The 26379-nt window shown below is 42.7% G+C and overlaps 2 protein-coding genes across 10 annotated transcripts in view; both read right to left on the reverse strand.

Moving 5' to 3' along the window:
* Positions 1-407: 407 nt before the first annotated feature.
* On the reverse strand, positions 408-7863 carry LOC114143895 (protein LYRIC-like). Of its 2 annotated transcripts, none has more exons than XM_028016283.1 (13): positions 7181-7863; positions 6845-6964; positions 6430-6511; positions 6067-6258; positions 5761-5811; positions 5414-5554; positions 4214-4282; positions 4038-4106; positions 3768-3910; positions 2790-2906; positions 2516-2632; positions 2152-2278; positions 408-1400 (listed from the first exon to the last, which is right to left on the reverse strand). In XM_028016283.1, the coding sequence occupies exons 1-13, from the start codon at positions 7508-7510 to the stop codon at positions 1336-1338; spliced, it is 1623 nt and encodes a 540-aa protein (XP_027872084.1). In that variant the 5' UTR covers positions 7511-7863; the 3' UTR covers positions 408-1335. The 2 variants fall into 2 exon arrangements, with proteins under 2 accessions (XP_027872084.1, XP_027872085.1); XM_028016284.1 differs by having other exon boundaries at positions 6067-6246; positions 7181-7862.
* A 627-nt stretch (positions 7864-8490) lies between these two features.
* ubr5 (ubiquitin protein ligase E3 component n-recognin 5) overlaps positions 8491-26379 on the reverse strand; it is a 49545-nt gene continuing 31656 nt past the window's right edge. For 4 of the 8 annotated variants that reach the window (XM_028016279.1, XM_028016282.1, XM_028016276.1 and 1 more), the window contains 21 exons: positions 25416-25679; positions 25068-25336; positions 24440-24651; positions 24112-24345; positions 23918-23991; positions 23336-23508; positions 22809-22922; positions 20407-20624; positions 20184-20304; positions 19174-19546; positions 18903-18990; positions 17798-17942; positions 17571-17701; positions 13470-13530; positions 13153-13334; positions 12978-13062; positions 12723-12878; positions 11036-11149; positions 10789-10933; positions 10593-10678; positions 8491-9235 (listed from right to left, as the gene is read on the reverse strand). In XM_028016279.1, coding sequence (XP_027872080.1) covers positions 9023-9235; positions 10593-10678; positions 10789-10933; positions 11036-11149; positions 12723-12878; positions 12978-13062; positions 13153-13334; positions 13470-13530; positions 17571-17701; positions 17798-17942; positions 18903-18990; positions 19174-19546; positions 20184-20304; positions 20407-20624; positions 22809-22922; positions 23336-23508; positions 23918-23991; positions 24112-24345; positions 24440-24651; positions 25068-25336; positions 25416-25679 — 3458 coding nt within the window. In that variant the 3' untranslated portion in view covers positions 8491-9022. The remainder of the gene's footprint in view (positions 9236-10592; positions 10679-10788; positions 10934-11035; positions 11150-12722; positions 12879-12977; positions 13063-13152; positions 13335-13469; positions 13531-17570; positions 17702-17797; positions 17943-18902; positions 18991-19173; positions 19547-20183; positions 20305-20406; positions 20625-22808; positions 22923-23335; positions 23509-23917; positions 23992-24111; positions 24346-24439; positions 24652-25067; positions 25337-25415; positions 25680-26379) is intronic. The other 4 variants (XM_028016275.1, XM_028016277.1, XM_028016278.1 and 1 more) reach the window with 4 other exon arrangements.

Below are 26379 nucleotides of genomic sequence, written 5' to 3' on the forward strand. Positions count from 1 at the left end.
CCAACAGAGAACTAGATTACATCACAAGTGGTAAAAAACCAAGAAATGTAGACAACTTGTTAAATAGTACAGCTCTGGAATGGAATCCATCTCTGATATTTAGCAGTGTATGTCAGTGGGGTCAACTCCATACACTTCATTCATCTAATCATAGAACAAAGTGATTACACAATTAATGAGTAGTACAGGGACGCTCGCTATTATTCGGTTTATAGAGTGAAAGTCAGGAGTTTTCCTGACTTTTTTTTTTTTCCCCATGTTTTGATTTGAAACAGAACAGATTCATAAAAGCTATAAGGATTCAAAATTTACTCAAATTTAAGATTTACACTTATTTTAAATAAAAGTACCGTATTTGCTATATCAATTTATCATGAGATTGTAAAAGTGGTATTCATTAGACCAAAGATAGAAAAACTGGCCTTTATTTAGTCTTTTTACATATGGCTTTAGCTTTTCTTTTATTACAAATAAGTTTTACAAAACGATTCTGAGGACTTCTGAATCAAGCAGAGGTGGAAAACAAAAAAAAAACAAAAACAAAACTAAGAGGCTGACAACAATGACGCGTTTGCCATCAGATGCCCCCAACTCTCAGCATGACTGCGGCTGAAAGACAGCAACCGGCCGTAAAAAAAAAAAAAAAGACAGCAAGAGAACATTTTGTCGACACACGGCAGCAAAACGGACGAGACAAACAAGATGGACAGAGGTGGTGACATTTTTTTTTTTTCTCCCCAGAATCACAGGAAGAAAAAGCAAGAACTGCGGAGTCGACGCGAGTTGCTTTCCTGTGCCCGACGAGGCTCATTTACATCACGACAGTTTACATCTCGTAGAGCTTCCAGCCACTGGTCTGAAACCACCGACATCAGAGCAGGTTAAAAGAAGGCCGGTTCACCCCGTTCGGCCCAGTGTTGAGAAACAGTTACTCTCCGCACAGTGAGCGGCGCTCGTCAGCCGCCGCCACAGATTTCTAAACTTCATCAGTATTTTTCCTACAGGTCTAAGGACTAAATTACAGCTCCTTCAGTTATTTGATTCAGTGGAATTAGAAGACATTATCAGAAAGATCAAATGCATACATAGAAACCATCAACACCCCATCACATTAGATTGCACTGCATTAAAATTTCAGTTTTCAAGGATCCACCAAACTGGCACATGATGTGTATTTAAAAAAACAAAAGAAAAAAAAGTTGTTTTCGGACACGTTTTTTTTTTTTTTTTCCCTCCCTCCTGGTAAAGTTCGTCAACAGCGACTGTCGTTCCAAATCCCTGTCCTAGAAGGTGTTGCATAAGCAGGATGTGAAGTCTCTTGCATACGGAGGCGTCTCATGTCTCTCTCCTCGCCTTCTTCTTCTTCGCAGGTTTGGGCACGTGGCTCTCTTCGATTTTTTCTGTGGAAACGAGGCAAAGAACACCTTCAACGCATGAGGCAGAAAATTTAATCATGGAGAACTAGTCGTTTTGAAAAGTTGAAGCACTATAGAACTCTTGGATTACAAAAAAAAACAAAACAACGACTTTCTGTGATTTTCTTTTAGTTTTGCAATCTTTTGGGAACAAGTCTGACTTTTCAGCATTTAAAATGCCTAATCCAAGACATTTTGTACTTGCCTGACCAAATTACCCCGACTCCTATAATGAGCTCAGCAGATGAGCAGTTCCACCAGGTGTTTTGCTAATTGCTGCTGGCTAGTCTGAAGGAGCTGAGTGGAGAGTTGTAAAGGAGGGCCGCTCTGTGAGGCAGAAAGCTGGAAACTGAGGAGGAGCTACGTCTTAAAGGCGGAGCTAAGTCCTGCCAGGTGTTTGGCACAGGTGAATGGTTGCCATGGGAGATTAAAGTATTTATTGAAAATTTATGAAAGAAAACCTCCAGACACGTTATAATGTAAAACTAAAAAAAATAAGTTGATTTATGATGATACTGTCCCTTTAATAACTCTTATTAATTGTCTTACAACTTTTCTTTTTTACCAAATAGAAAAATTTAAGTAAAATTGATTTTTAGTTGTTTACTTTGATAACAAAATTTACTGATTCGTTAGTTTTTACTTAGAAAAAGGTATGACTACACTGCAAGTATAATCAAAACATGCCTGAACAGCGCCCCCTTGAGAAGCATTGGACCAAGTGCGACGTTCTTACTTTGCTCTGTCGGAGCAGGAAGGTTGTTCTGCTTGTAAGCGGGCTCTCCATCGGTTGGCTTCTGTGGCACTTGTGTGACAGGGGGGTTCTGGGATATGGTGTTCTTCACAGGTCGATCTCCTCTCGCCTGTTCAGAGAAGGGAAAGAAAAACTTTGACATTATTGTTGGGGTGGGGGGAAGCTGGGAAAAAAAAATAAATCTGTTCAGACTAAAGATGGACCAAAAAACATTCTGCTTGCGACGGTTACGGCATCTGATCTTATTTCAACCGCCTGTTGAACCCAGATGAGCTTATGAGGGAATGAGCCATTAACACGGCTTATCCGATCCCGTGTCACCTCCTGCCCCGGCGGCCCCACTGACCTCCACGGCAGCTGCCTTAACAGGCTGGACGGCAGCAGCGTTCTCCTGACCAGGTGGCGGCTTCTTCGCCGAAACGGCAGGTGCTGGTGCCGCTTCCTTCGCCGGCTCGTCCGGCACCTTCACAGGACGCGGGACAGAGGAGGAAATTAAATTAAACTCATTGGGAAATTTAGTCAAGTACAAACAAGTTCAATGATACCGTCTGATTGACTCCACAACCAAAATGACCTTAGAGCCGTCTGAATTCCTCTAGAGGTTAGGGTTTTATCTTTACCTGGCCAGGTGTTCCTCCCTCCTCGGAAGTCTTCTTCTTCTTCTTTTTCTTCTTCTTAGTTTTGGCCGCTCCATCAGTAGTGGCATCACCTTTGTCCTTATCGTCTTCGTCATCCTCCTTTAAACAATGAAAGGGACAAACAAACAAAAAAAAGTCTAACAGCCAAACAAGCAGAAACAAAACCAGCCCCTTATGAAGGTACTTGGACTTTCTTCTAAGTCGTACGTTGTATCAATTTAGCTTCTTCTTCAAGAAGTTAGAATACACCCGAGTTACTTTGGAACTCAAAACTGTAATGAATTATATTTGGAAATGCTCTAATTACTTTGGCAACTTTTAGACCCTACATATATTAAGATGTTAAAAAAAACACACATGGGGATGGAGATGGTTTTTGTATATCAAATGTCCAGTTTACCAGGAGTTGTTTTATTTTGTTGTTTTTTTTTGACAACGTTTTGAACTTGTATGATCAGATGAAGTTAACTTTTGTATACATTCAAGTTGCAAGAAATTACCACTTATTATTTTGCCCATATCTTTGCAAGAAATAAAACATTTTTAAAGAATCAAGTCGGAAGAGAGTTCAGGAATAAACCACCGATTTCCTGGACCTTATCTAGTTGTGTTGACAGTAGCAAAGCACTGCATTCCTTTTTCTTTTATATATCAAGAGTACTTTTAAGATTTAGCACGTTATGTTGACAACTTGGCAGCTAAAAAAAAAACGGTAGTCATCGTCAGAGAGTTTGCTTTTTTTTGCCCTCCAGCAGGAAGCTCGGTGGTTGGATCTTGTGTTCCTGACGTCACGCTGCAACGTGTCTATATTGGGTTTTTAAAAAATATAAAATCTCTTCATGTACAATGAAGCTCATATATTATAATGTAGCAAAATGTGGAAAGGTAGACCAATCATTTAGTTGTTCATAGTTTCCAGCTGACTCCCATCAAGTTAATAAGGGTGGTGTGTGGACTCACAGCCGCTGCGATCAGAGCAGCCGCGGCTGCCTCAGGGAGGGGCGGCTCCTGAGGCCCGGCCGGCTCAGCAGTGGGCTCCTCGTAGTTCCCCCAGGCTTCAGATGGAGCGTTCCAGTCGGAGCTGGGGTCGGCTGAACCTCCATCTGAAAAACACATAGAATCACATTGACCGGCTGGATCTTAACCACCAGGGTACGTTACTTCAACAAGAAAGGCTTTAAGAGAAGGAAGGAAAGGAAAGAAAAATAAATAAATAAAAACACAGCGTACTGAGTCCAGACCACTCATCGTCCACTCTGCGCTGACTGAGCCAGGTCAGGTCGCTCACAGGTTGGGCCTCTACAAAACGCAACCAGTTCATCAAATAAACAGAGGGGGGGAAAAATACTTTGGAAGACTGCGCCATCTAGTGGCGAGTCACTTTACAAAATGAGCAGCAAACTTACGAGGAGCTCCCAGACCGGTTAGAGATACCAGATTGAGTTCTGCTGAGGGGACCGGCACAGCCCATGATTCTGAAACACACACACACGGTGAAGCTCAATTCAGTTACTAAATGACTGAAACTCAACCAAGAAATCTGCTTGGCTACATTTGTATTTTCCAGTGGGTCAGGGATAAACTCTACAGACAAATATTAAAGGGTCTTGGGCTCAAACAGGTCTTCCAAATGGACAATGACCCAAAGCATACAGCAAAAAATGATTACAAAGCGTCTTAAGCACAACAAAGTCAATGTTTTTATTAGGGCTGAAACGATTCCTCGAATGATTCAAGTACCTCGATTATTAAAATTCCTTGAGGAAAATGTATCTGCCTCGAAGCTTCATTAAATTATGTTTTATGTAGCGCACCGTGTTCCGCCCGGATCATTATTTGTGGGGGCAGCGCTCTTACTTCCGCCTATGAGTTGTTGTGAAGTGCTAGTGGTGAATTGTGCGGCGTTTTGTGAGGGTTTGGGGACAAATAAGGATCGTTGAATTTTGCAGAGCGATGGTTGGAGTACGACAGATGTTCTGCTGTCGGAACGATAAGAATACGAGAGAGAGAGAGAGAGAGATCCGATTCCTCTATTAATTGTAAAAATATTCTATAAAGTACTCGATCACCAAAATATTCTTTTACAACAGCCCTAGTTTTTATACATGTCCAATACAAAGTCCTGATCTCAGTTCTATGGAGAAGTTGTAGGTAGATGTGAGCAGGTGTGTGAAAGCAACATGGACTCGGGTCAACCTGTTCTGTCAGGAGAAACGGACCAGAACTCCAGAAAACTACTGAGGAAGGAAACCCATAAAGTCATACTGTTTGTAAACCTTTGATTTTGAACACACTAATAAATAAATTGCTACCATCTCTCGTTCTTGTAAAACAAGAGAAGCTTCATCTGATTGGGTCTCTTGATTTGGTTAATTGTATCAAGGAGGATAAGAATAAAGACAATATGACTGTGAAACGTTTTAGATGCGTTTAAAACAAGTAACATTTTATGTTAGATTTCTACAGGGAATCCTCCCCAAAATCTATTTTATTTTGTGCCTGTAGTGCAAAAAATAAATAGAAAATATCTAAAAATTTCTAACAATTAATATCTCCCCGAAACAATGTCATACCAAGTAAAAAGATAAAGAAGGAAACATGTTTACCATCTGAACCTGCTCTCCATAGTGAAGCCGTTTGCCTCTGGGTTGTCCAGGTGCTCGTCTTTAGAGCAGCGCTGTGTGGCGCGACCTTGACCGCCATATCAGCGGCGGCAGCGGCCGCCTCCGGCACCACGCTGCTGTTAGCTAACAGCAAAGGAAAAAAATGAAAAAAATAAATAAATAAAAAGGAAAATTAAATAATAAAAAAAAAAAAAACACTGAAAACTGCACTGGAAAGGCTTCAGATTTCAAGGACTTGTGTCTATTCCCCTACCTAAAGCTGCTATGGCAAAGGGTTGAGAGGCTGAGTCAATAAGTCGTCAAAGTGAGACGCTTGTGCTGGTAATTACCTTGAGAGACAGCAGCTTCAGCCTTCTCTGCCTTCGCTTCGGCGGATTCTCCTGAGAACAGAAAAAGGTCAACAAAGGTCACGAGCGCCATCCAGGCGAGGCTGTTCTCAAAGGGTAAACACACTCGGCCGCTTCAGGGAACGCTCACGGAAGATTTAATTCCCCATGGTAATCATATTTTTAGTACGCCTCATCAACAGGAGACCAACCAGGGAGAGGCGAAAACAAATAAAAAACAACACACACAAAATAACTTTCAGGTGAAACCTTCACATTTCATCTTAAATCCCAGATAACAAATGTAACCTTTTTTCTTCTTCTGGCTGGCAGGAGGTGCAGGTGGCGCCGCCGAGGCTCTGGGCTGCTCCGGCGGAGCGTTCACAGGTGTGTCTCCTCCTCCAGGACTGGCAGAGCCGTCGCTCGAGTTCTTATCTTTCTTGCGCTGCTCGCGTTTCTCCTTGTTGCTGACCTTGGTCTCCCATGTGCCTGAAACGCACACTTCACAGTGTCAGAGGGACTGATTATGGTTCAGAAAGAACATGCGGCTGCAGTTACGCGTGAAGAGTGCTGAAGCGTTTAAATTTAATGCAAGACTTAAAAAATTAACTCATGTAATACAGATTTACATCCATTTACCGCTGACTAAACAATTATTTTTTATAATTTCACCTTCTTCTGGTTCTTTGCCATCCCCAGTTGCTGCCTTAGTCTCTTTCACAGCTGGTTTGGCCTTCTTTTTGGACTTCTTTGTCTGTAAATATGCAATATGAATAGTGTTAAAATGTATCATTTATTACACAGGAACAAGAAAAAGGAAAAACATGAATAACACGGTGAGAAGGGGGAAAAAATCCCTCAAATTCATAAAGACTGTCCTAAATCAGGTAATGTACTGAACCTCAGATTTCAATCTATGGACTTTCACAACGTGGAATGGACTTTCCTGCTCTGTGTTTATATGAATGTACCAAAAATTGCGACACTTTTCTTAGTAGGGTGCAACATTTGACGCAGATGTAATCAGGAACAGAAATGTTTCCCATTCAGAAGTACCTCTGCAAAACAAAACAAAAAAAAGAAGTACCTCTGCAACCTTGTCGGTCTTGACTTGCGGTGGGGGAGGCTGGTGATGTGGCACTCTCTCCTCACACGCTGTGGCTCCTTCCTGGGCTTCAGCAACAGCTCTCCCGTTCGGCTGAGCTTTCTAAGAATATACAGAAGAAGAAGAAATGAACGCCACAAGGTCTCTCAACAGTCAAACCAACATTCAGTTGAAAATAAGAGCTTCAAATAGAGCCAACTCCCTCTTGAGCCAGTGGCTAGCTAGGTTAGCCGTCACATTTGCAGCAGCTGTCACCGTTAGCCTGTCAACTGGCCCCGCAGACGGCGCGGCTCAACAGCCCCGTTTTCATTCACCCACCTTCTCTGCCTTCTTCTTCTTTTTCTTCGGTTCCTCCGCTTTCACGGGCTTACTGGCTCCTCGTTTTCCCTCGACCCCGTCGTCCACAGGACTTACAGCGGGTCGCTTCCTGAAGATAGTCCGGCAGACTGAGGCCCACAGGGCGACCATCAGCAGAAGCCCGCTGCACGCCGCAAGGAGGATTATCCATGGCGGAATAAGCTCCGGCTTCAGTCCCACGTCCACGCCGAATTCGGAGCGGAGCCACTCCAGGCCTTTGGTCAACAATTCATTCAGACGGCTGGTAAGCAGCCTGAGCTGCTGAGAGGCCGCGTCCTGCCACTGCTCCATCCCTCTTTATTTCAGACAACAGACTGATTATTCACGCTGCGCTCACCGCTACTCGCGGAGCTAGCAAGCCACGCTAGCTAAAAATAACGGAACAACTCCGACATGATGGCAAACAATGAAATCATCAGCCAGCAGCATCGGCCAAGATGGGGACGCTGCTGACTCACAGGACCTTGAACGCGCTGCCGAGAGAGAGTATATCAGCTAACTGGCCAGTGAGCCAACGGTTATCATTATTAGCGTATGTGCCCTTAATCTGAGCAGCACAATATATCTAATGTGACTGACTGCGCGAACAGCAAGTTCACCTCATATGGCTCCGTTATGGATGGGGAAATGCTGCGTTCAAGGCGGTAGGAAAATCAACATTCCAGGCTGTGCGTCGTATAAACAAGTCGTAGTAGTGTAGTAGGATTCCAAAAAACGATTTAATAAGTTTTAAATATTGCTCCAAAAAAATATATAATTAAAATATTTCGACAAAGACGGGAAAATATTTGCATTAGAGACTTGTCCTAGATTCGTGTCACTAGATTCCTCAGCCCAATTATTTTATTGTACAAAAACAGCCACACATAATATGCCGTTCTGTTTTCATAGCTTTTACTTTTGAATTAAGTTTGTCACCCAGAGACATTAGTATAATCATATACTTGATTCAAAAACAAAACCCCCCAAAAATCTACACCAGCTGTTAAATGGGACGGTGCATGGACCTTAGTTGAGGCACAGTTTACAAAAAATAGTTGAAGATCTTTTTATATATTTAAGAGAATTGCTATATTATTTTCCTTCAGTATTGTTTAATGTTGTTGTGACCAAGAAAACATTCTAATCTATTATAATTTTTTAAATGGGTATTCTACATCAAGCCAAAGAACAAGCTGAAAGCTTACAATTTCGAACAAAGTCACAAAGTGAACAAGCCAAAAAGTGCAAAGGAACCTTCTAAACAAAAGAAGCAAAACACCATACACAACTTATTTACATCCAAGTTTATTTTGAAATTCCCTACTCCCCCTGTACAAGAAAAAAAAAAAACTTTCCACAAAGGCAGCAGTGATCTGTCAGAGATAGTACTTTCATAGGGAAGGAAACAAAATTGTAACCACAGTGTCTTTTTCGTCCTGTTCATATGTCTACTGCTGTCATCTTTGGCTAGGATTTTCGGCTGACAGCTTCCTGGCAAACCCAGTTCCTGGGAAGCGAAAGGTTTAAGCCAATAGAATAGAGCGGTGGGCTTTACATTTTACAGTGCCAATGCAGGAATGTTATGGACCTCTTCATTACCGCAAAAAAAAAAAAAAAAATAATAATATATATATATAAAATTTAAAATATGCAGTTTGTGTTCAGAACACAAACAAATATTAACTAATGGGGAGACAGAGACCATATGTTGAATTTAATAAAACTGGACAAAAAAAATTTAATCTACAAAAATGGAACTAGGTAAATATTACACAACAACCTTTTTTCCTCTTTTTTTTATTCCAGCTTTCAGTCAAACCTCTACACAAAACCAAAATTCTTGGTTTTAATTGCTAGCAGGAGTTTTTGTTTAAGGATCTGTTTAGAGGAATATAGTGGCACGTAGAGACGTGAGATGCAGGTGTTGGCGGTGGGGAGGTGCTGGTCGTCTGGAGGCCGGATGGTAATGGAGGGCATTGGCTGGAAGCCTTCCTCGCTGGCTGGCAGAGAGGGGCTGGACGTCCAGAAGTACACCTGATGACCAAACCAATGTGTTATTAAAGGTGCAGTATGTACATTTTATGGGGGGGGGTTTTTGTTACACATTTGTCACTGTCTTGTGACAGTGTAATACGAGATCTGGAAACATTGAGCTCCTCTGCCTTATATGGACCTGCCATCATCTGCAGAAATTCACTGCTTAGAAAGAAACAACCAATCAGAGCCAGGAGGAGGGGCTTAACGCTGTCAGTCACCCTTGTGTACCTTACTTTGTGCTACAGCTGGTTTACCACAGAAGAAGGCTGCCACAGATGCTAAGGTTAGCTTGCAAGGCCATCGTTAACAGGAGATAAGCAGTTTTTCTGTAATGGTAAGCTGTTTCTCTGCCATTAGCGCATTCACAAGGTTGATTGACAGTGAAAAGAACCTCCTCCTGGCTTTGAATGGTTGTTTTTGACCAGGAGAGATGCATTTTTTCAGACCCCAATTGTAGCATAGATGAGGAGGAGCTCTTCCTCCATCTTTTCACAGATTATCTGTCTCATATTTTACTGTCATGACATGGTGACATTAAATCTTTAAAAAACGTTTTTGTATAAGTCACATACAGCAGCTTTAGCTCAAATGGGTTTTATTTGACTTTAGATTGTAATTAAGCTTAATTCCATGTGGATTTGGTCCATGGTTGTGAAAACGAAACGCGTGTCCAAGACGAATAGGCTTAGACCCCATTCATTTGTCGTACAGTATCCCAGGAATCATTGACCAGTATGCATTAGGTTCGTTTGATGGCTCCACACAACAAATTATAATGCAGTTCTTGGAAACAGTGGTTCCATAACGAAGTAGTTCAATCATTCATAGGAAAGTTCAAACCAGTAAAGCATTAAATTTGGCAAGAAAAATGCAGACACTTTTTTTAACTGCCAAGTATTAATTTCCCATTTCCTGTATATTGATAGCAAATGTGATGAATTTATCTTGAAGTTTTTTTCAACTTATTTACTTGTATAAAAAAGCCTATCGGCATACTACTACTGTACTACTATTTTATTCTGCAAAAAACGTTTATTCAGGCTGTTTTAAGCACATTCTGCTAATAAATGAGGTTCACAAAGATTGAATGCTGGTTTTGCAGTGCATCACAAAGCTCACTTTTGATACAGAAGCAAAATCTGAGGAAATTCACTCATGTTTACTGAACTCTTGATCTTAACATTATTTTATTAGATTTTTAAAAAGCAATTATTATTTTAGAAAGTGTTTTAAAACTACAAGAAAACTTTACATTTCTAAAAAGAAAACCTGAAAAAAAAATGTAAATCTCCCATTAAATCAATTTATAATCATTAATTCAAGGCTAATTTAAGGAAAAATAAAAAGAACTTACCAAATCTTGCCTCTCAGTCATACTCATCTTTTCTACTATGGACCAAAACCATCGTTTAAACTGGAGTAGTTTATCTGCATTTTCCCCTGTAAGACCAACAAGTGTTTTTGCTTAATACGCTGTGGCAGAAACATTAAGAAGGAAACCATCATCAGAGCGGAACCAGGTCCAACGTAGGCTGCAGCAAGCGACAGACCTGATTCATCGTTGAACGAAGTGAAGCTGATGAGCATCTGAACGTTGACTTCTCCACAGCCGTTAACCAGCAGCCGGAAGTCTTCAGCCGTCAAATCCTCCAGGGCGTTTTTAGGAAGAACGTCCAGCAAACCTTTCCTCATCGCCTTTCAAAGAAACAAAGGGAAAAGATTTTTGGCGAATCACACCACATTTGCCCCCAAAATAAACCCCACCGGTCTCAAAGGCAACATCAACGTTTGACTCACGTGGAGCGGCTGCTCGGCCACCACCAGCATCCTGTGCTCCGCGTACTTCCTCACATACTCGTAAACGTTGTGTGGAGTTACCGGCATGTTGACCCCGCCCGACAGCAGCTCAACCTACACAATCAACAAAATGACTAAATCAACGATCTCAGATGTGTTTTTATTGAGATGACTGGTTTCAGGCAGGCTCAGTTAGTCTTTACTGATGTCTTAATTAAATCATCATTTAATTCCATTCATGCAGTTCAAACTCAGAATTTATTTCATACTTTAACTCCAATTTAAATATTTTTTCCGTTTATCTTAGATCACTTTTTTAATTGAGATTTTTACTGTTTTCATCTTTATAGTGCTTAATGTTATCTTCACTGAGTTTATCTTGTAGCATAAGTGTTTTTATCATTTTTGAAACTTTCAAGATTTCTTTTCCACATTGTATGAGTTAGCTCAATACATTTTCAAATATACACTGAGAAAATAGTTTCAACATTTCCTGAGAGATTCCTAACACTATAGATTCCAACAAAAATTCATTTTAAATTATTTTTTTCTTATTATTTTACCATCATTTTTAAATGAAATTGGCAGTATGAGACATTTCCTTTTTGTTCCACTATTTCCCACAAATCACTAAACCACTAAATGCTGAAGTCTCATTGGATTCAGGAGCAAAACGGCCAAATGTTTAGTTTTAAACTTAGTAAAACCAACAATTACGTTTCAAACTTCAGTTATATTTAAGCAGTTTGTGCATCTTTGGAATCTTTACCTTAGTTTATAACAAAAATAGTAGTTTGATTGCTTTGCGTTTACACCAAGTTGGTTTAAGAACCATGAACCTAGATTAGAACCCAAATCTGAAGCGAGGCAATCTACATGCCAAAAACAATGCCTATTGTTTTTGAACGAGTGCTTATCTGGAGTGTCAGTCATAACATCAAAAATCTAAAAGTCAACGTTTGACAAAAATTAAAGGGTGCCACTTTAGAGCACAATCAAGTAAATATGTTGACTTCCATTGTTATCAATATGCTATAAATTTCAAATATGACTTAAAAGAAAATTGACTTTGTAATTTAACGCCTTGAAATTGGGTTTCTGTCTCTATAAAAATAATCCTGCTCTTTCTGAAACTCTGCCTTCAGGAAGTCATTAAAACATGGCTCCTCTAATAACCCTTTAACATTTTTACCAGCATTTCACTGAGAAGTAGCTCCTATAATGAGCTCCGCTGATGTGCAGTTCAACCAGGTGTTTGCTAATTGCTACTGGCTAGTCTGAAGGAGCCGAGTGGCAGAGTGCAGGGGAGGGCTGCTCTTGTGAGGAGGAAGCTTAGAAACTGCAGCTCTGAGCTGCACCTCGAAGGCGGAGCTAGGCCCAACCAGTTTTGTACAACTGAATGGTTGTCATGGGAGATTAAAGGCTTTCTAAAACATGGATGAAAGAATCAAGGCAACTCTCCAGAGATGTTTTTGTTGAGGGAATAACTTTATAGCATTATGTAAAGCTAAAAAATGTTTTGATTTTACATAATATTGCCCCTTTAAAATTGTTCAACAAGTCAAAGATAAAGGTCAAAGTTCTTCAAGTTTTAAGTACTTTTGTTTTGTAACTTCTGAAACTATGACGACTAGCTGCTCCCTTTAGTCGGGTTGTATATTGAAACGACATCAACAGAGGCTGGTACCTGTCCCACCCCTTCCTCCTTGCAGAGGTCAATAGCGAAGGCCAGATCCATGGCAGCAAACACAGCGTCTGCTTCTCCCGTCTGCGAATGGCGGATCAGCTGCCGTAAGCTCTCGTACATGACCGGGTCAAAGAACGCAAAGTCGTGCCAATTCACCTGCAGTGACAGATCACACATATGTTCATTATTTCATTCAGAAGGAGAAACAGATGTGTAGCAGCTGCAAACAGATAAACACAGCAAAAAGCTTTCTACCTTTCTACCGAGCAACACTTTGATCACGTGTCTGTTCAGCGTGATTGGACAGAGTTCATTCTGCAGCAAGCAGAGCCCCAATATTCTGGAGGGAAAGAAAAGTCACGGATTATTACAGGTGCAACATTTCCACCTGACCTACAACGTCATGGGATTCAACTCCTTTCTCATTTACCTGCCGATGTTCCTGAAGCAGTTGAGTCTGGCCTCTGTGTTTTTGCCCGGCCGGGGGGAGTAAAAGCCCCGCTTGCCGGGCTGGTAGAAGAGGGGGGCGTTGTCGTCGCCATCGTCCGGATCGTCCAGTTCCATGTCGACGACGCTGCGCGTTGATCCGTGGCGCTTCCGGTTATCCTGCTGCTATAACAGTAAGGAAACGCTTCGTTAATTTTGAAATCTCAGATAAATCACACTTTTATTTATTTCTTTTTTACAAGTGATGGTGAAAAGGAGGGAAGGCTAAAAAAAAAAAGAAGAGGAAAAAAAATGGGTTACCTGTGCTTTTTCAGAGGCTTCAGGGAGGCCCAGGTCCAGGATGCTGTCAGCACCATTTTCCCTAAACAAGAAGAGTTTGATGTTGGTTAAATGATAAAAATCAATGTAGAGAACATCTACATGGAAGAGACACTGCTGTGATTTCTACAGGGTTCAACTGGCTGTCCTTCAGTAAAATTCAAGCATTTTCCAGTTAAGTTTTCAAACTTTTCCACACCTTAGAGATTAAAACAATAAGTGAACAAAACAAACAAACAAACAAAAAAAACCCTTTAAATTTACTATTATATGTCTGGCTCAGATTATTACTGTTAATATTTTTTACAGTAATAATCTGTATGCTACAGTCAACAGCTGGGAAATTTTAAACTAAAAAAGCAAAATTTCAAGTTTTGAAACTTTGAGCCATTAGGAATAACAAATATTCAAGAATAAAAGCAACAAATGTTCTCAGTAAATTTTCAGACGTTTAGCAAATACAGAAATAATTTAGGTGATTTTATCTGACATAAAATAAGAGAAGTTTGGTCTGATTTAACTTGAGATTAAAAAAAAAGTCTGTATTTTTATTATTTGTATGAAAATATCTGGTATTACTAGGCCTGTCGCGATAAACGATAAAGCAATTAATCGTACGATAAATTAAAACTATCGACCTCCTTTTAATTATCGGCATTATCGTCTCTTCCGGTCCTTTTCTCTTTCTGTTGATGACACTGAATGAAAAAAAGGCTCAACTCCGGTGCTCTCCACTGACATCTCCCTTCCTCATTTCCTTAGTGTAATGTCCAGTGCACACTACACGATCTTAGAGCTGTCGGCCCATTTTCAAAACCTGACAGACCACACATTAGCCGACAGGAATCCTACTTATAACTGTTCGATCGGGTTCGTTCCTGCCATGTGGTGTCCAACAATAAGCACAAAATAATGGCTGCAAGTCCAGTGAACTAATTTAAATACCTGGCATGAATCAATGCTTTACTACAATCTACCCGTTGGTGGACACCTTCGGTGAGGGATGCCGTCAGGCTGAAGAAGGAGTCCTATCGAGCCTTTTTGGCCTGTGGGACTCCGGAAGCAGCTGATGGGTACCGGCGGGCGAAGCGGCATGCGGCTCGGGCGGTTGCTGAGGCAAAAACTCGGGTGTGGGAGGAGTTTGGAGAGGCCATGGAGAAAGACTTCCGCACGGCTTCGAGGCGATTCTGGTCCACCATCCGGCGTCTCAGGGGGGGGAAGCGGTGCAGCACCAACACTGTTTATAGTGGGGATGGTGTGCTGCTGACCTCTACTCGGGACGTTGTGGGCCGGTGGGCAGAGTACTTCGAAGACCTCCTCAATCCCACCAACATGCCTTCCACTGAGGAAGCGGAGCCTGGGGACTCTGGGTTGGGCTCTCCAATCTCTGGGGGCGAGGTCGCCGAGGTGGTTAAAAAGCTCCGCGGTGGCAAGGCCCCGGGGGTGGATGAGATCCGCCCGGAGTTCCTTAAGGCTCTGGATGTTGTAGGGTTGTGTTGGTTGACGCGACTCTGCAATATCGCATGGACATCGGGGGCAGTTCCCCTGGATTGGCAGACTGGGGTGGTGGTCCCCCTGTTCAAAAAGGGGGACCGGAGGGTGTGCTCCAATTATAGAGGGGTCACACTCTTAAGCCTCCCTGGCAAGGTCTATTCAGGGGTCCTGGAGAGGAGGGTCCGTCGGATAGTCGAACCTCGGATTCAGGAAGAGCAGTGTGGTTTTCGTCCTGGTCGTGGAACACTGGACCAGCTCTACACCCTCAGCAGGGTCCTGGAGGGTGCATGGGAGTTCGCCCAACCAGTCTACATGTGTTTTGTGGACTTGGAGAAGGCGTTCGACCGTGTCCCTCGGGGAGCCCTGTGGGGGGTTCTCCGGGAGTATGGGGTACCGGGCCCTTTGATACGGGCTGTCAGGTCCCTGTATGACCGGTGTCAGAGTCTGGTCCGCATTGCCGGCAGTAAGTCGGGCTCGTTTCCGGTGAGAGTTGGACTCCGCCAGGGCTGCCCTTTGTCACCGATTCTGTTCATCACTTTCATGGACAGAATTTCTAGGCGCAGCCAAGGTGTTGAGGGGATCCGATTTGGTGGCCTCAGGATCTCATCTCTGCTTTTCGCAGACGATGTGGTCCTTTTGGCTTCATCAGATCGTGATCTGCAGCTCTCGCTGGATCGGTTCGCAGCCGAGTGTGAAGCGGCCGGGATGGGGATCAGTGCCTCCAAATCCGAGGCCATGGTCTTGAGCCGGAAAAGGGTAGAGTGCCTTCTCCGGGTCAGGGGGGGTGTCCTGCCCCAAGTGGAGGAGTTTAAATATCTCGGGATCTTGTTCACGAATGGGGGAAGAAGGGAGCGGGAGATCGACAGGCGGATTGGCGCAGCGTCTGCTGTCAAGCGGGCGCTGTACCGGTCCGTCGTGGTGAAGAGAGAGCTGAGCCAAAAAGCGAAGCTCTCGATTTACCGGTCGATCTACGTTCCCACCCTCATCTATGGTCATGAGCTTTGGGTCATGACCGAAAGAACGAGATCGCGGATACAAGCGGCCGAAATGGGTTTTCTCCGTAGGGTGGCTGGGCTCTCCCTTAGAGATAGGGTGAGAAGCTCAGTCATCCGGGAGGGACTCAGAGTAGAGCCGCTGCTCCTTCACATCGAGAGGAGCCAGTTGAGGTGGCTTGGGCATCTGGTCAGGATGCCTCCTGGACGCCTCCCTGGTGAGGTGTTCCGGGCACGTCCCACCGGGAGGAGGCCCCGGGGAAGACCCAGGACACGCTGGAGGGACTATGTCTCTCGGCTGGCCTGGGAACGCCTCGGGATTCCCCCGGAGGAGCTGGAAGAAGTGGCTGGGGAGAGGGAAGTCTGGGCCTCCCTTCTGAAGCTGCTACCCCCGCGACCCGACCTCGGATAAGCGGAAGAAGATGGATGGATGGATGGATGGATACCTGCAGTGCATGTGGCTAGTGTCAGCATAAAGTCCTGACTGAATGAAAATCATTATAACCTATTTATGTCACGTTAACGAAGAACAGCTGAAAAGGTACCGGGTTTATCAACTGCGGTAGCACTTTCGCTCCAACTCCTCCTCTTGTCATTTCTATATTCTTTGCACAAAATGTTGAATAAACATTAATGTTGTTTCCACATATTATCTCCAATGCCTGGACTTCAGGTTGCCTGTGTCAGCTGTTTGGGATTCCCCTCTGTAATTTCCCCTCAGAAAGCATGGAGGACAATTCGCCCTTTCTGATTGGCTGCCTGTCACATTCAACAGGCTGTGTTAACACTCCCAGTCGGGGAAAACCCCTGATTTGGATCAGAGCAGCAACGATATCTACAGTAACACACCACACACTACAGGATGATCGGTTACGAAATCGTAAGCGACAATCTTAGAACGACCAACGGTCTAATATTGTCGGAAGGGGAAAATCTGGGCAAAAAAATCGTGTAGTGTGAACTATTGCAGCAGGTAGTCGATGTGTCCATCTTCTCTATTTAAATCTAATTATTACTGAAGGGCAACATAATATACATACTTCATAATCTGCACTCTTTTGGTTGAATGAAGTATTTATTTCCACTTTGGCTTTATGTTGTTTAGTTTTTATTCAAGTACATTTTTTGTTAATGGAGACTGAGAATCCATTTTATTTTTGTTTTTGGTTGTTTTGTTTATTTTGTTTATCAGTTCCAGTGTTTAGTGTTCTTTTGAAAATAAAGTGTATCTATCTTTGGCAGGAAATCGCATGCATTATTACGTCATTTCCATTAAATCAGTTTAAAAAGGTCTTCAAACAATATTATCGTTTATCGCAATAATTTTTGAGACAATTAATTCCTCAGCAAAATTTGTTATCGTGACAGGCCTAGGTATAACTATACACAGTACTTTCCAAGTTTAGGCTTTTAAACAAACATTAAACTTGCACTTTATTACAAAACTGTGCAGATTGAATATCAATCACTTTCAAATGAAGCACTTTCCAAATCTTAAAACATGTAGTTATGAATTGAAGCATTTTCAAGGATTTCAAGCACCAGTACAAACCCTGTCTTCACTACACGCCTGCTCCGCCGGGTGAGGTGGATTTACCTTCCATGTGCAATGAGAAGCTCCATGGCTTCCTCCACCCGGGCCCTCAGGGAATCCTCGCTGGCCAGCAGCAGCAGCAGCTGAGCAGGAGAAAGCTCCAGCAGCATGCCGGTAATTTTACTGGCAAACGCCTGCAGAGAAAAATGCACTAAATTACATCCAATCACTGAGAAATAATGCACAACTCTAAAATCCCTCCAGATTTAACTAAATTGATGGATGATTACCGGTTGCATTGCGTGAACTCGAGGGTATAGCCGTTCACCAAGCGCCTGTCTGTGTGCAGGCAGGGGGTCAGGCTCGTCGCTGGGGTTTCCCTCAGAGGAAGGCCTGAACGGCCGGGTGTCTATCGACAGCTGCCTTCTGGAGTCCCTACGGACCAAAACAACGTCAGAACCACAGAAGCACCGATCTGATATTAATATCTGTAAAAAATAAATAAATAAAAAAATCTAGATCTGACATCAGTGACAATGGACCAGAACCATAAGGGCAGATCTATTCACTCTAATTCTATGATTTGAACTCTGAGTAATATAATGCTTTATTATTTATTTTACGTTATATTTAGAATTTGTAGAATTCCTATTGGCACTTTCTGAGAAATTTGAAAGAAGGTTTGTTGTGGTTTATTTTTACATGTTTGACTAAGATAGTCAACCTAATATGTCCATCGGCTGTATTTGCAGCTTTTCTACTTAATGTGAAATTAATCATTCTGCCTTTGTTTTAAAATAGGAAAAAATTGTGTTACAGCAGTTAATCTCAACACAAGATGTCTCCGCTGCTAAAATAAATCCTAAATTGACGGCTTACACTTGGAAAACCAGAAAAACCGTATTTCAAAATGTTCTTTATGGTTTGCTCTTAAAGCAGGAGTATATCATTTCATAAAAAATGTTTTGTACATGTTTGTTAAAACCATCACTCCCTTCTCCTAGAGTCAACTACAGAAATACGCCACTCGGTCAGAAACGACCAGTCAGGAGGAGGGTCTAGGTGCTGTCAATCACCCTCTTGTGATTTACCCCTTACTCTCTGCTACCCTACAGGTGGTTTCCCACAGCAGAGTTTGCCAGGAATGCTACGTTAGTTAGCATGGCCACCGACAGTATGGCCAGCAGTATGTTGTTTTTCCACTATTAGCGCATTTAGCAGCATATACGAGGTTGATTGAGAGCGCTTAGATCAGCCTCCTGGCTCTGATTGTTTGTTTTTGGTCAGTAACGGTGCATTTCTTTAGATTGCAATAGCAGCACCGGGTGGACATGGAGGAGTTTGATCTTTTCACAGATTATCTTTGTCATATTATGTTGTCACTACAGCGCTGACCTGTCTCGGTCTCTCCGAGATCCCGCTCGAAGCCCTCCACTTCTCCGCTCTCGCTCCCGATCTCTGTTTCTCAACCTTTGCATCAGATCTGGAAGGTTAAAAAACAAAACAGACAGAAAAGAAATATAAAATACATTTTCTGTGGGCGGGGACCAGTTTTGTCCAAAAATACATTTGCAACAGCAAAATGAAATATTTTCAGCATGACTGAAGCATCATTTATGGCAGGATAAAATGTCGTAATATGCAATAGTTTCTATGTTTGGCATACTTGAATTGTAATCGTGATGACACGTACTGCTGGCCTGCATGCCCTTGCTGACACTCTGAACGCAGTCCAGGTTGGGCAGCTTGTCGTTGGAGAGCAGCGCCAGCGCAATGGCCGTGTAGAAGCTGCGAGCCACGCCGCTGCCCTCCCCGGGCTCGTCCTTGAACGTGACCTTGACCCGGTGCACGGCCATGGGTGTGGTGGTGCACCGCCTGCCGAAGTGGCCGTTGAGCTGGCGCATGGTCTGCTGTATCAGCTGGTCGCGGTCGCGGTCCACCTCCAGCGCCAGGTCTCGAGACTGGAGGTTCCTCAGCTTCTCCATCTCCCGCCGGAACTTGGACTCCTTCACCTCGAATCCGCCCAACTCCGTCAGGATCTGGGGAAACGAGACAACAGGATGGTTATCTCAAGCTCCAACGGTAAGAAATGCTTTGATGACTCCCAATACAATGGAATAGATGCAGCTGATAGACGCTGAACGGCACCAACAACTTTAACATGTGAAGTATAAGATGATCAATAAGTCACTGAGCTTCTAGGAATGAGATAAATATTAATTACGCTGAAACAATCCAAACACAACATGTTGAGGTGAATGACTTTCCTGCTCAAGTTAAATGCAAACACAATATGCAAAAAAAAAAAAATCTCTAAAAATGTTCGCCATGTTTTCTACAATTAGCAAATATAAATAATTTTGGTCATTCTAAGCGACCTAAAACAAGAGAAATTTGGTCTGATTTAAACTTCAGATGGTGAGAAAAAAAATGTATCTGCATTTTTTTTCATACACCCAAAAAAATGTATTGGGTGTATGAAAAACATGTGGTTTCAACTGTAAATATACACTTTTAATGAAACATCACATTGCATTTTATTGCAGCTTGAAAATCAAGCACTTCATGCAGAAATGAAGCGCTTTACAAACCTTGAAAATATCTAATTAAAATGGAAGAATTTTCAAGTTTTTCCTCGTTTTGGCTAGCTTCTATAAAAACTTAAATCAGGCTTACTGATCCAGGCTCAGCTCCCACATCCTCCATGAAGACGCGACCGAAGAGCTCCAGTGACAGGCGCCACCGGCCGAGCAGCATGTCGTGTGAAATCATCATCCCCATGAAACTGCACTGCGGTCTGGACCGCAAGAGGCGGGGGAAAAAATAAATAAGTTAGACGCGATTTCATTTAAACCTTCACATTCATGATGCGTTTTTGAAGGGAATTGTAGCAGCTCGCCTGAATGACGGGAGAGGAGGCCCGTCGCTCTCTGTGAGGCCGATCTCAGCCAGGAGGCTGCTCTTCAGCTGGGCGGCGAGGTCACGGGGAGACGGACCCGCTTTCGAAGTCTCCATCTCCTGCTCGCCCAGCGTCTGGTTCCCCATGCTCCGCTGGCCGCTTTCCATACTCATGACGTTTTTTAGGTTGGCGGTGTACGACATCTTTGTAGGCAGGATCTGATTAAGCGAGGGAATGAGAGGCTCTTCAGCAACATCAGACATTTTTAGGAGATAAGGTTGCAATATGTAAAAAGTTATTTTTGGAACTTTTTACAAAAATATGTCTTTTCCATATTTATGAAAACTTTCACCATGACGTAAATGTAAGGCATTAAACAGACAACTTGTTAAAAAGGGGGGAGAGGGAGAGGGAGGGGAAAACAGAGGGGAAAATCAGAGCCAGGAGGAGGGTCGCAGCGCTGTCAATCACTCTCCTGTACGCTGCTCAATGTGCTAATGGTGGAAATACAACTCGCCGTTCTAGGAAAACCATTTATCAGCCATCATCGGTGGCTATGCTAACTAGCAATAGAATTCAAGCAGGCTCTGTAGCGATAAACCAGGTGTATCTTAGCAAAGAGTAAGTGGGAGGGGGTGAGCATGAGGTAGACTGACTGGTAGTGCTAAGACCCTCCTCCTGGTTCTGATTGGTTGTTTCTGACTAAGTGGTAGATTTCTGCAGCTAATACTAGGAGAAGGCAGAGGACTTCTTAATTTTTTCTCCACAGATTATCTGTCTTACATTGTACTGTAACCGAATAGTGATAGTTTTAATAAATATGGAAAACTTTTTTTTAATAAAAGTTACAATCTGCAGCTTTACCATCGAGTCAATCATAACTGTTTCAAATATCCACATTTCAATTATGCAAATACTGTATATCCATAGCAAACATCTAATCTTGCATAGTTTTATAGACTGTAGAAATTTGGTTATGCATATGGCTGGTATTATTAGAAAACAATGTTTGTTTTATTATTGCTGAAGGTTATGATGACAATACTGGTTAGAATTTAACCACATTCATGATGTGGCATGGGCTGATATGGGATATTAATAACATGATAGCCAGGAGGAAAAAATACCATGGCGTCACAGAACTTAACATTTATAGTATGAACTAAGACTTTAATTTAAAAAATATTTTTTTAAATGAACATAATTGTAAACATCTGCATTAATTCTTATTGAAAGCAAGTGAAAAGTAGTACCCTAATTGCTGCCAGCTGACCAGCAGTGCACAGCAAAAGGTGAGGAATGGAGAGATGTGTGTCACACAATGCTTCAAGCAGCTGGAGAAAGCTGCAATTAATGTCTTGTTAAAGGTTTAAAAGCGCAGGAACAGACTGATTTTTGCGGTTATGAATGTTAAGCCTAGGTCACATGGCAAGATTTTTAAAGCGGTCAGCCAATTTTCAAAACCCGAGAGACCACAATAAAAAATCTGAGGTTTGACAGGTTTGGTCAAAGCCACAAACAAACCGAGTTCACTCACCAACATTCAGGTTTCAGACGGGAAATCTCGCAAAACCTTTTGAGACCAAACGTGAGCTCAGAGTAAACAAACATGGCCGACCGGGAAGACGCAATGACGATAGTTTGTGGATTATTTAATGGAGAAAAAAAAACTACAGAAAAAGACGTCTCCAAAGTCTACTGGACTTTCAGGTGTGCCATGACAGTTGTTTTGCCTTCTTCATCTAAAACTCCCCTCTGTGTTTCCGTCACCTCGCTTTCTGATTGGCTACACGTCACATTCAACAGGCTGCGTTCTCGTTCACCACATATGTTGTGAGATCAGGCCAAAAACAAACCAACATTTTGACTGTTGATTTTAAATTCTTCCAACCAAACCAGATCACTCTTAACACACACAGCAGGAATCTCAGTTATGATTATTTTCAGAACCATTTAAAATAATCAGAGCCTCTAAGATTGAAATCAGGACAAAAATCGGCACAACAATCTCAATGTGTTAACAAGGAATAACTTTTACCATCTTAGTATCTTGATCCAGTAACTAATCCATGTCTAGTCAACAGCGCTCCAGCAGCATTGCGGTAATTAAAATCTACATTAGTTGTTAGCATCGGGGCAAAGAAAGTCCATCCAGCAGCCCAGATATATTATTGTCATGGAAACCATAAATGTATTGCCCTTGTAGTAACGGTGTACCACATAATGCAGTCCTTTGTGATTGTGATGTTGGTTATGCAATGAAAATTTTGACTCAACACATCATGCAGTCCCAGTCATACATTGAAAAAAACAAAACAACTGCAAGTATTTGTCTGGTGAAGCTGGGAGGGTATGAATAAGGTGGGGGGGAGGGGCAGGGTAGAGAGAGGCTGGTGGTTTACCTCCAAGCAGTTCCTGTCCATGCTCGTCTCAGCCAGGCCTTTGGTTGTCATGTAAGACGAAGCGTACAAGCCCTGAGAGGGACGCCCAAACAGATCCTCCTTTCTGGCGTTTGGCTGTTTGGTGAAGAACCAAAACTGAGTTAAAGCCACGGAGAACAATTCCCCAGATGTACGGCATAACGGCAGACATGAACTTCTGAGTGCAGTTAACGACTGTAATGTCTTGGTCATCGCTTTGAACTGTCCTTTGGGGAGATTTGAGTAATCAAAGTCACACTGTCGCAAACATTACTTGGCACTCTTCGATTCATGAAAAAAATATCTAAAGCTATATTGCTTGCAGCCAGTTTTAACCATCAAGAGTTTAACCAAGACTCCGAATGACTCTAGCTACACACTTTAATCAGGCCTATAATCGGCTGTTGTTCCAAGAAGCCTCCAAATCAGCTGTAGACTGGCTGTGAACAGATCCCAGATCAGCCGTACAGGAGAGGAGCCTGGTCACGTTTCACGTCTGGAAGTCTGACCTGCAGTAGGTGAGGCTGGTCTGCCAGTGGGATGGCCTCGGCCAGGGGAATGTCGAAGGGGTTGGGAGGGATGCAGCCCAGGAAGGTCATCGAATCCGAGCGCCTGAAGAACGGGTGGTTTTGACCTGTTTCCGCGGGAACCGAGTCCTCGTCCTTGTCCTGCAGGGTCGAACCTGTGGTAAGAGAGAAACGGAGGTCAGCTGAGAATATAACGTGCGATAGATTAAAATACAGCTGTAGACTGCAAAAAACACAAAATCTCACCAATTACTTTTGGTCTAGGCTCTAGAGTAAATATGTTAGTTCACTTGAAAAAAAACGACAAAACTAATTTACAAGTAATTTTTCAGTGGTATACAGGAGCCTGTTTTAAATACTTAATTCCTTGAATTACTTATTACTTAATTCCTTTATAAACTAGTACTTTAGTAGTAGTACTTATGGGAAAAAGTGAAATAATCTGCCAATTTTTACTAATACTAAGGAATTATTAACTAAAAACGGTAAGAAACTAGATCAAAAATACTTTGTAAGAAGTTGTATTTTTGCAGTATTTAAAATTAAGTGAGTTTTTCCCCCTACTTTGATTGGTGTCTTCGTCGTTCTCGTGCTCAGAATCCTCATTGTCCAAACCGAGCTCCAGAATCTCTCGATTCCTAAAAAAAGAAGGGGGGGGAAAAGGGTTACAAATGTTAAGATTTTAAATTAAAAAAACAACTTTTTGTCGAAGCAATACACAGAGCCCAATGTGGGCAACCCTTTTTGTCTAAATTCACCTTTTTCTTTCCATCTGTGGCGTGTCCAGGGTGGTCTGCTGATTCATGGCCTTTATCCAGTAAATGAGGGCCTGGAACACGTAGGCCACATGTTTCAGTGAGCACACGTCCAGAACAGGAAGCACGTCTGAATGCTCGTCGTTGTGGGAGCGCATCAGAGACAGGGCGTAGTTCAAGAAGTCTCCCCGTGCCGACATCATGCCCTGGCGAGCCGTCAACAGTGTGGCTGCTCTCCTGAAATTCAAAAAGAAATTGTTTTATTTCAATTGTACGTTTTAGTTTGTTTTTTTTTTTTTAAATGGATAAATCCGCTGGGAGACTCTGCTACCTCCGTCCTTCCAGAGTGCGGAGGCTGGCCTCCTCCCGGGCCGTCATGCGCTCGCGGCGAGCCGAGTGCTGCGAGGCGTGAAGCGGGTGGCTGGGGTGGCCGGGGTCTCCGGCAGACGACAGAGCCGAGCCATACCGCAGCTGGGCCTCGGTGGAGTCCATGATGGACACCATCCAGTTCCAGGTGGGAATCAGCTTTTCCTCCACATAATTCTAGTGACAAACAACAACTCTTTAGTCAGAACCTAACCCAAATTGTTATGATGGAGATCAGTGTGTCCAACAAACGGATGGGTTACTTTTGCTCTACTCTGTCAAAGTTTATTTAACCTGTGGGGTTCCCCAAGGCTCCATACTCGTTCCATAGTTGCTTTCATTTTAAATACAGCAAGTATGTATTATTTCATCTTTAATTAAATATTTTACAATTTATAAGGTAAATCAGAAATATATACCTTATAAACCCATGTAGGGGTGGCCAGGCAGTCAGTAAAACACAAACAATGACTGCAGCCCAACGAATGCATCAGCTAAAGTATCGTCTGTTTTTTTTTTAGTCTCCATGGATTCCGACCTCACCCAGAACTTGTGTGTAAAACCCAGGAATGCAACGCTTTTATTCCCATTACCTGCAGGTTGACTGCGTCCTGGTAGGAGAGCTTGACAGCTGCAGGATACTGCGAGTAGACGAGATGATTGTACTTGGGAATCAGACTCATGAGGTCAGAAATCTGCCTGATGACGATGCTGTAGGCGCGGGCCAAACTGCTGGCCGAAGTCAGGTAGCTGCTGGTATTGCTGGCTTCCAGCGCTGCAGCCGCCGCCGCTGCACTGGAGCTGATTGCGCTGGAGCGCCGCAGGTTTGTCGGGTCGATGTATATCAAGCCGGTAGAGCTCGCTGCGTGAAAACACAGTTGAAATTGACCAATTCTTTAGAAGCAAGACTATACTTGTTTCAGTATTGGTAAGCTACAGACCAGCAGGTGTTGAGGAGGCGGAGGGGCCGCTGCCGCTGCCGCTCGCCCTCTGGCTCGGGGTGTTCCTAACGGCCCACTGCATGGAGCGGGGAGCCTGGGCGGCAGTGTTGGCGTGTGAGGCGCTCGTCGTCCTTTCCAGCGGCTCGTCCAGCAGGAACGTCTCCTGGTCGACGTCTTCGCTCTGACTGCTGCTGCTGTCCGAGTCGCTCGAGTCGTTTGACTGAGAGTCGTCCTCTGAAAAGAAGGCAGGGACACTGCTAGCACCTTCAGCAGAAAGAAAGACGAAGGGAGAGAGAAAAAAGACAAGTTCAGATGTAAGATTTAAATCTCTAACTTTTCATTCGCTCACGTTTACACAGACAGAAATGCACATGAGTAAATCACACCACTACAAGGCAGAACACAGCAAATATGACAGGAAGAAAAGTATAATGTCTAATGAAACTTGGGTTAAACAAACTGTGGTTTTAGTTTGTTTTTTCTTCCCACATAAAAACTGTACCTAGAGAGAAATATTAAGGCTAATCTGATCAGAATCTGAAAAGAAAAAGCATCAGCAATATTAGTAGGATATTATGGCAATGTATGAGTTCCATTGTAGATAGAAGAAAAATAAAAAAAAATATAAATAAATTTCCATCTGAAAAATCTAATTTTGAGATTTTAGAAATATTCCAGAAAAGGACATTTCTGAGTTTGAAAAGTTGAAAATTTGCTAGAACCCCCCGCCCCCAAAAAACAAAGAATCTTTGAGAAAGAAACATGGATATTTTCTGAGTTTAAAAGTTTCAACTGTTTCTAGAAAATATCTGAAATTAATCTCAAAATTTTAGTTGTTTTTGTAGGATTTTTTTACTCCTGAAACTCAGAAATGTTCGTGTTTTTTAAAAGAAAATTTCTGAGATTAATCTCAAAAAATGTTCAAGCTAAATTGAGACTTTTCTAGAAAAGTTCTAGAAAGTTT

Source organism: Xiphophorus couchianus, chromosome 5 (assembly GCF_001444195.1).
Source record: "Xiphophorus couchianus chromosome 5, X_couchianus-1.0, whole genome shotgun sequence".
Classification (NCBI taxonomy): domain Eukaryota; kingdom Metazoa; phylum Chordata; class Actinopteri; order Cyprinodontiformes; family Poeciliidae; genus Xiphophorus; species Xiphophorus couchianus.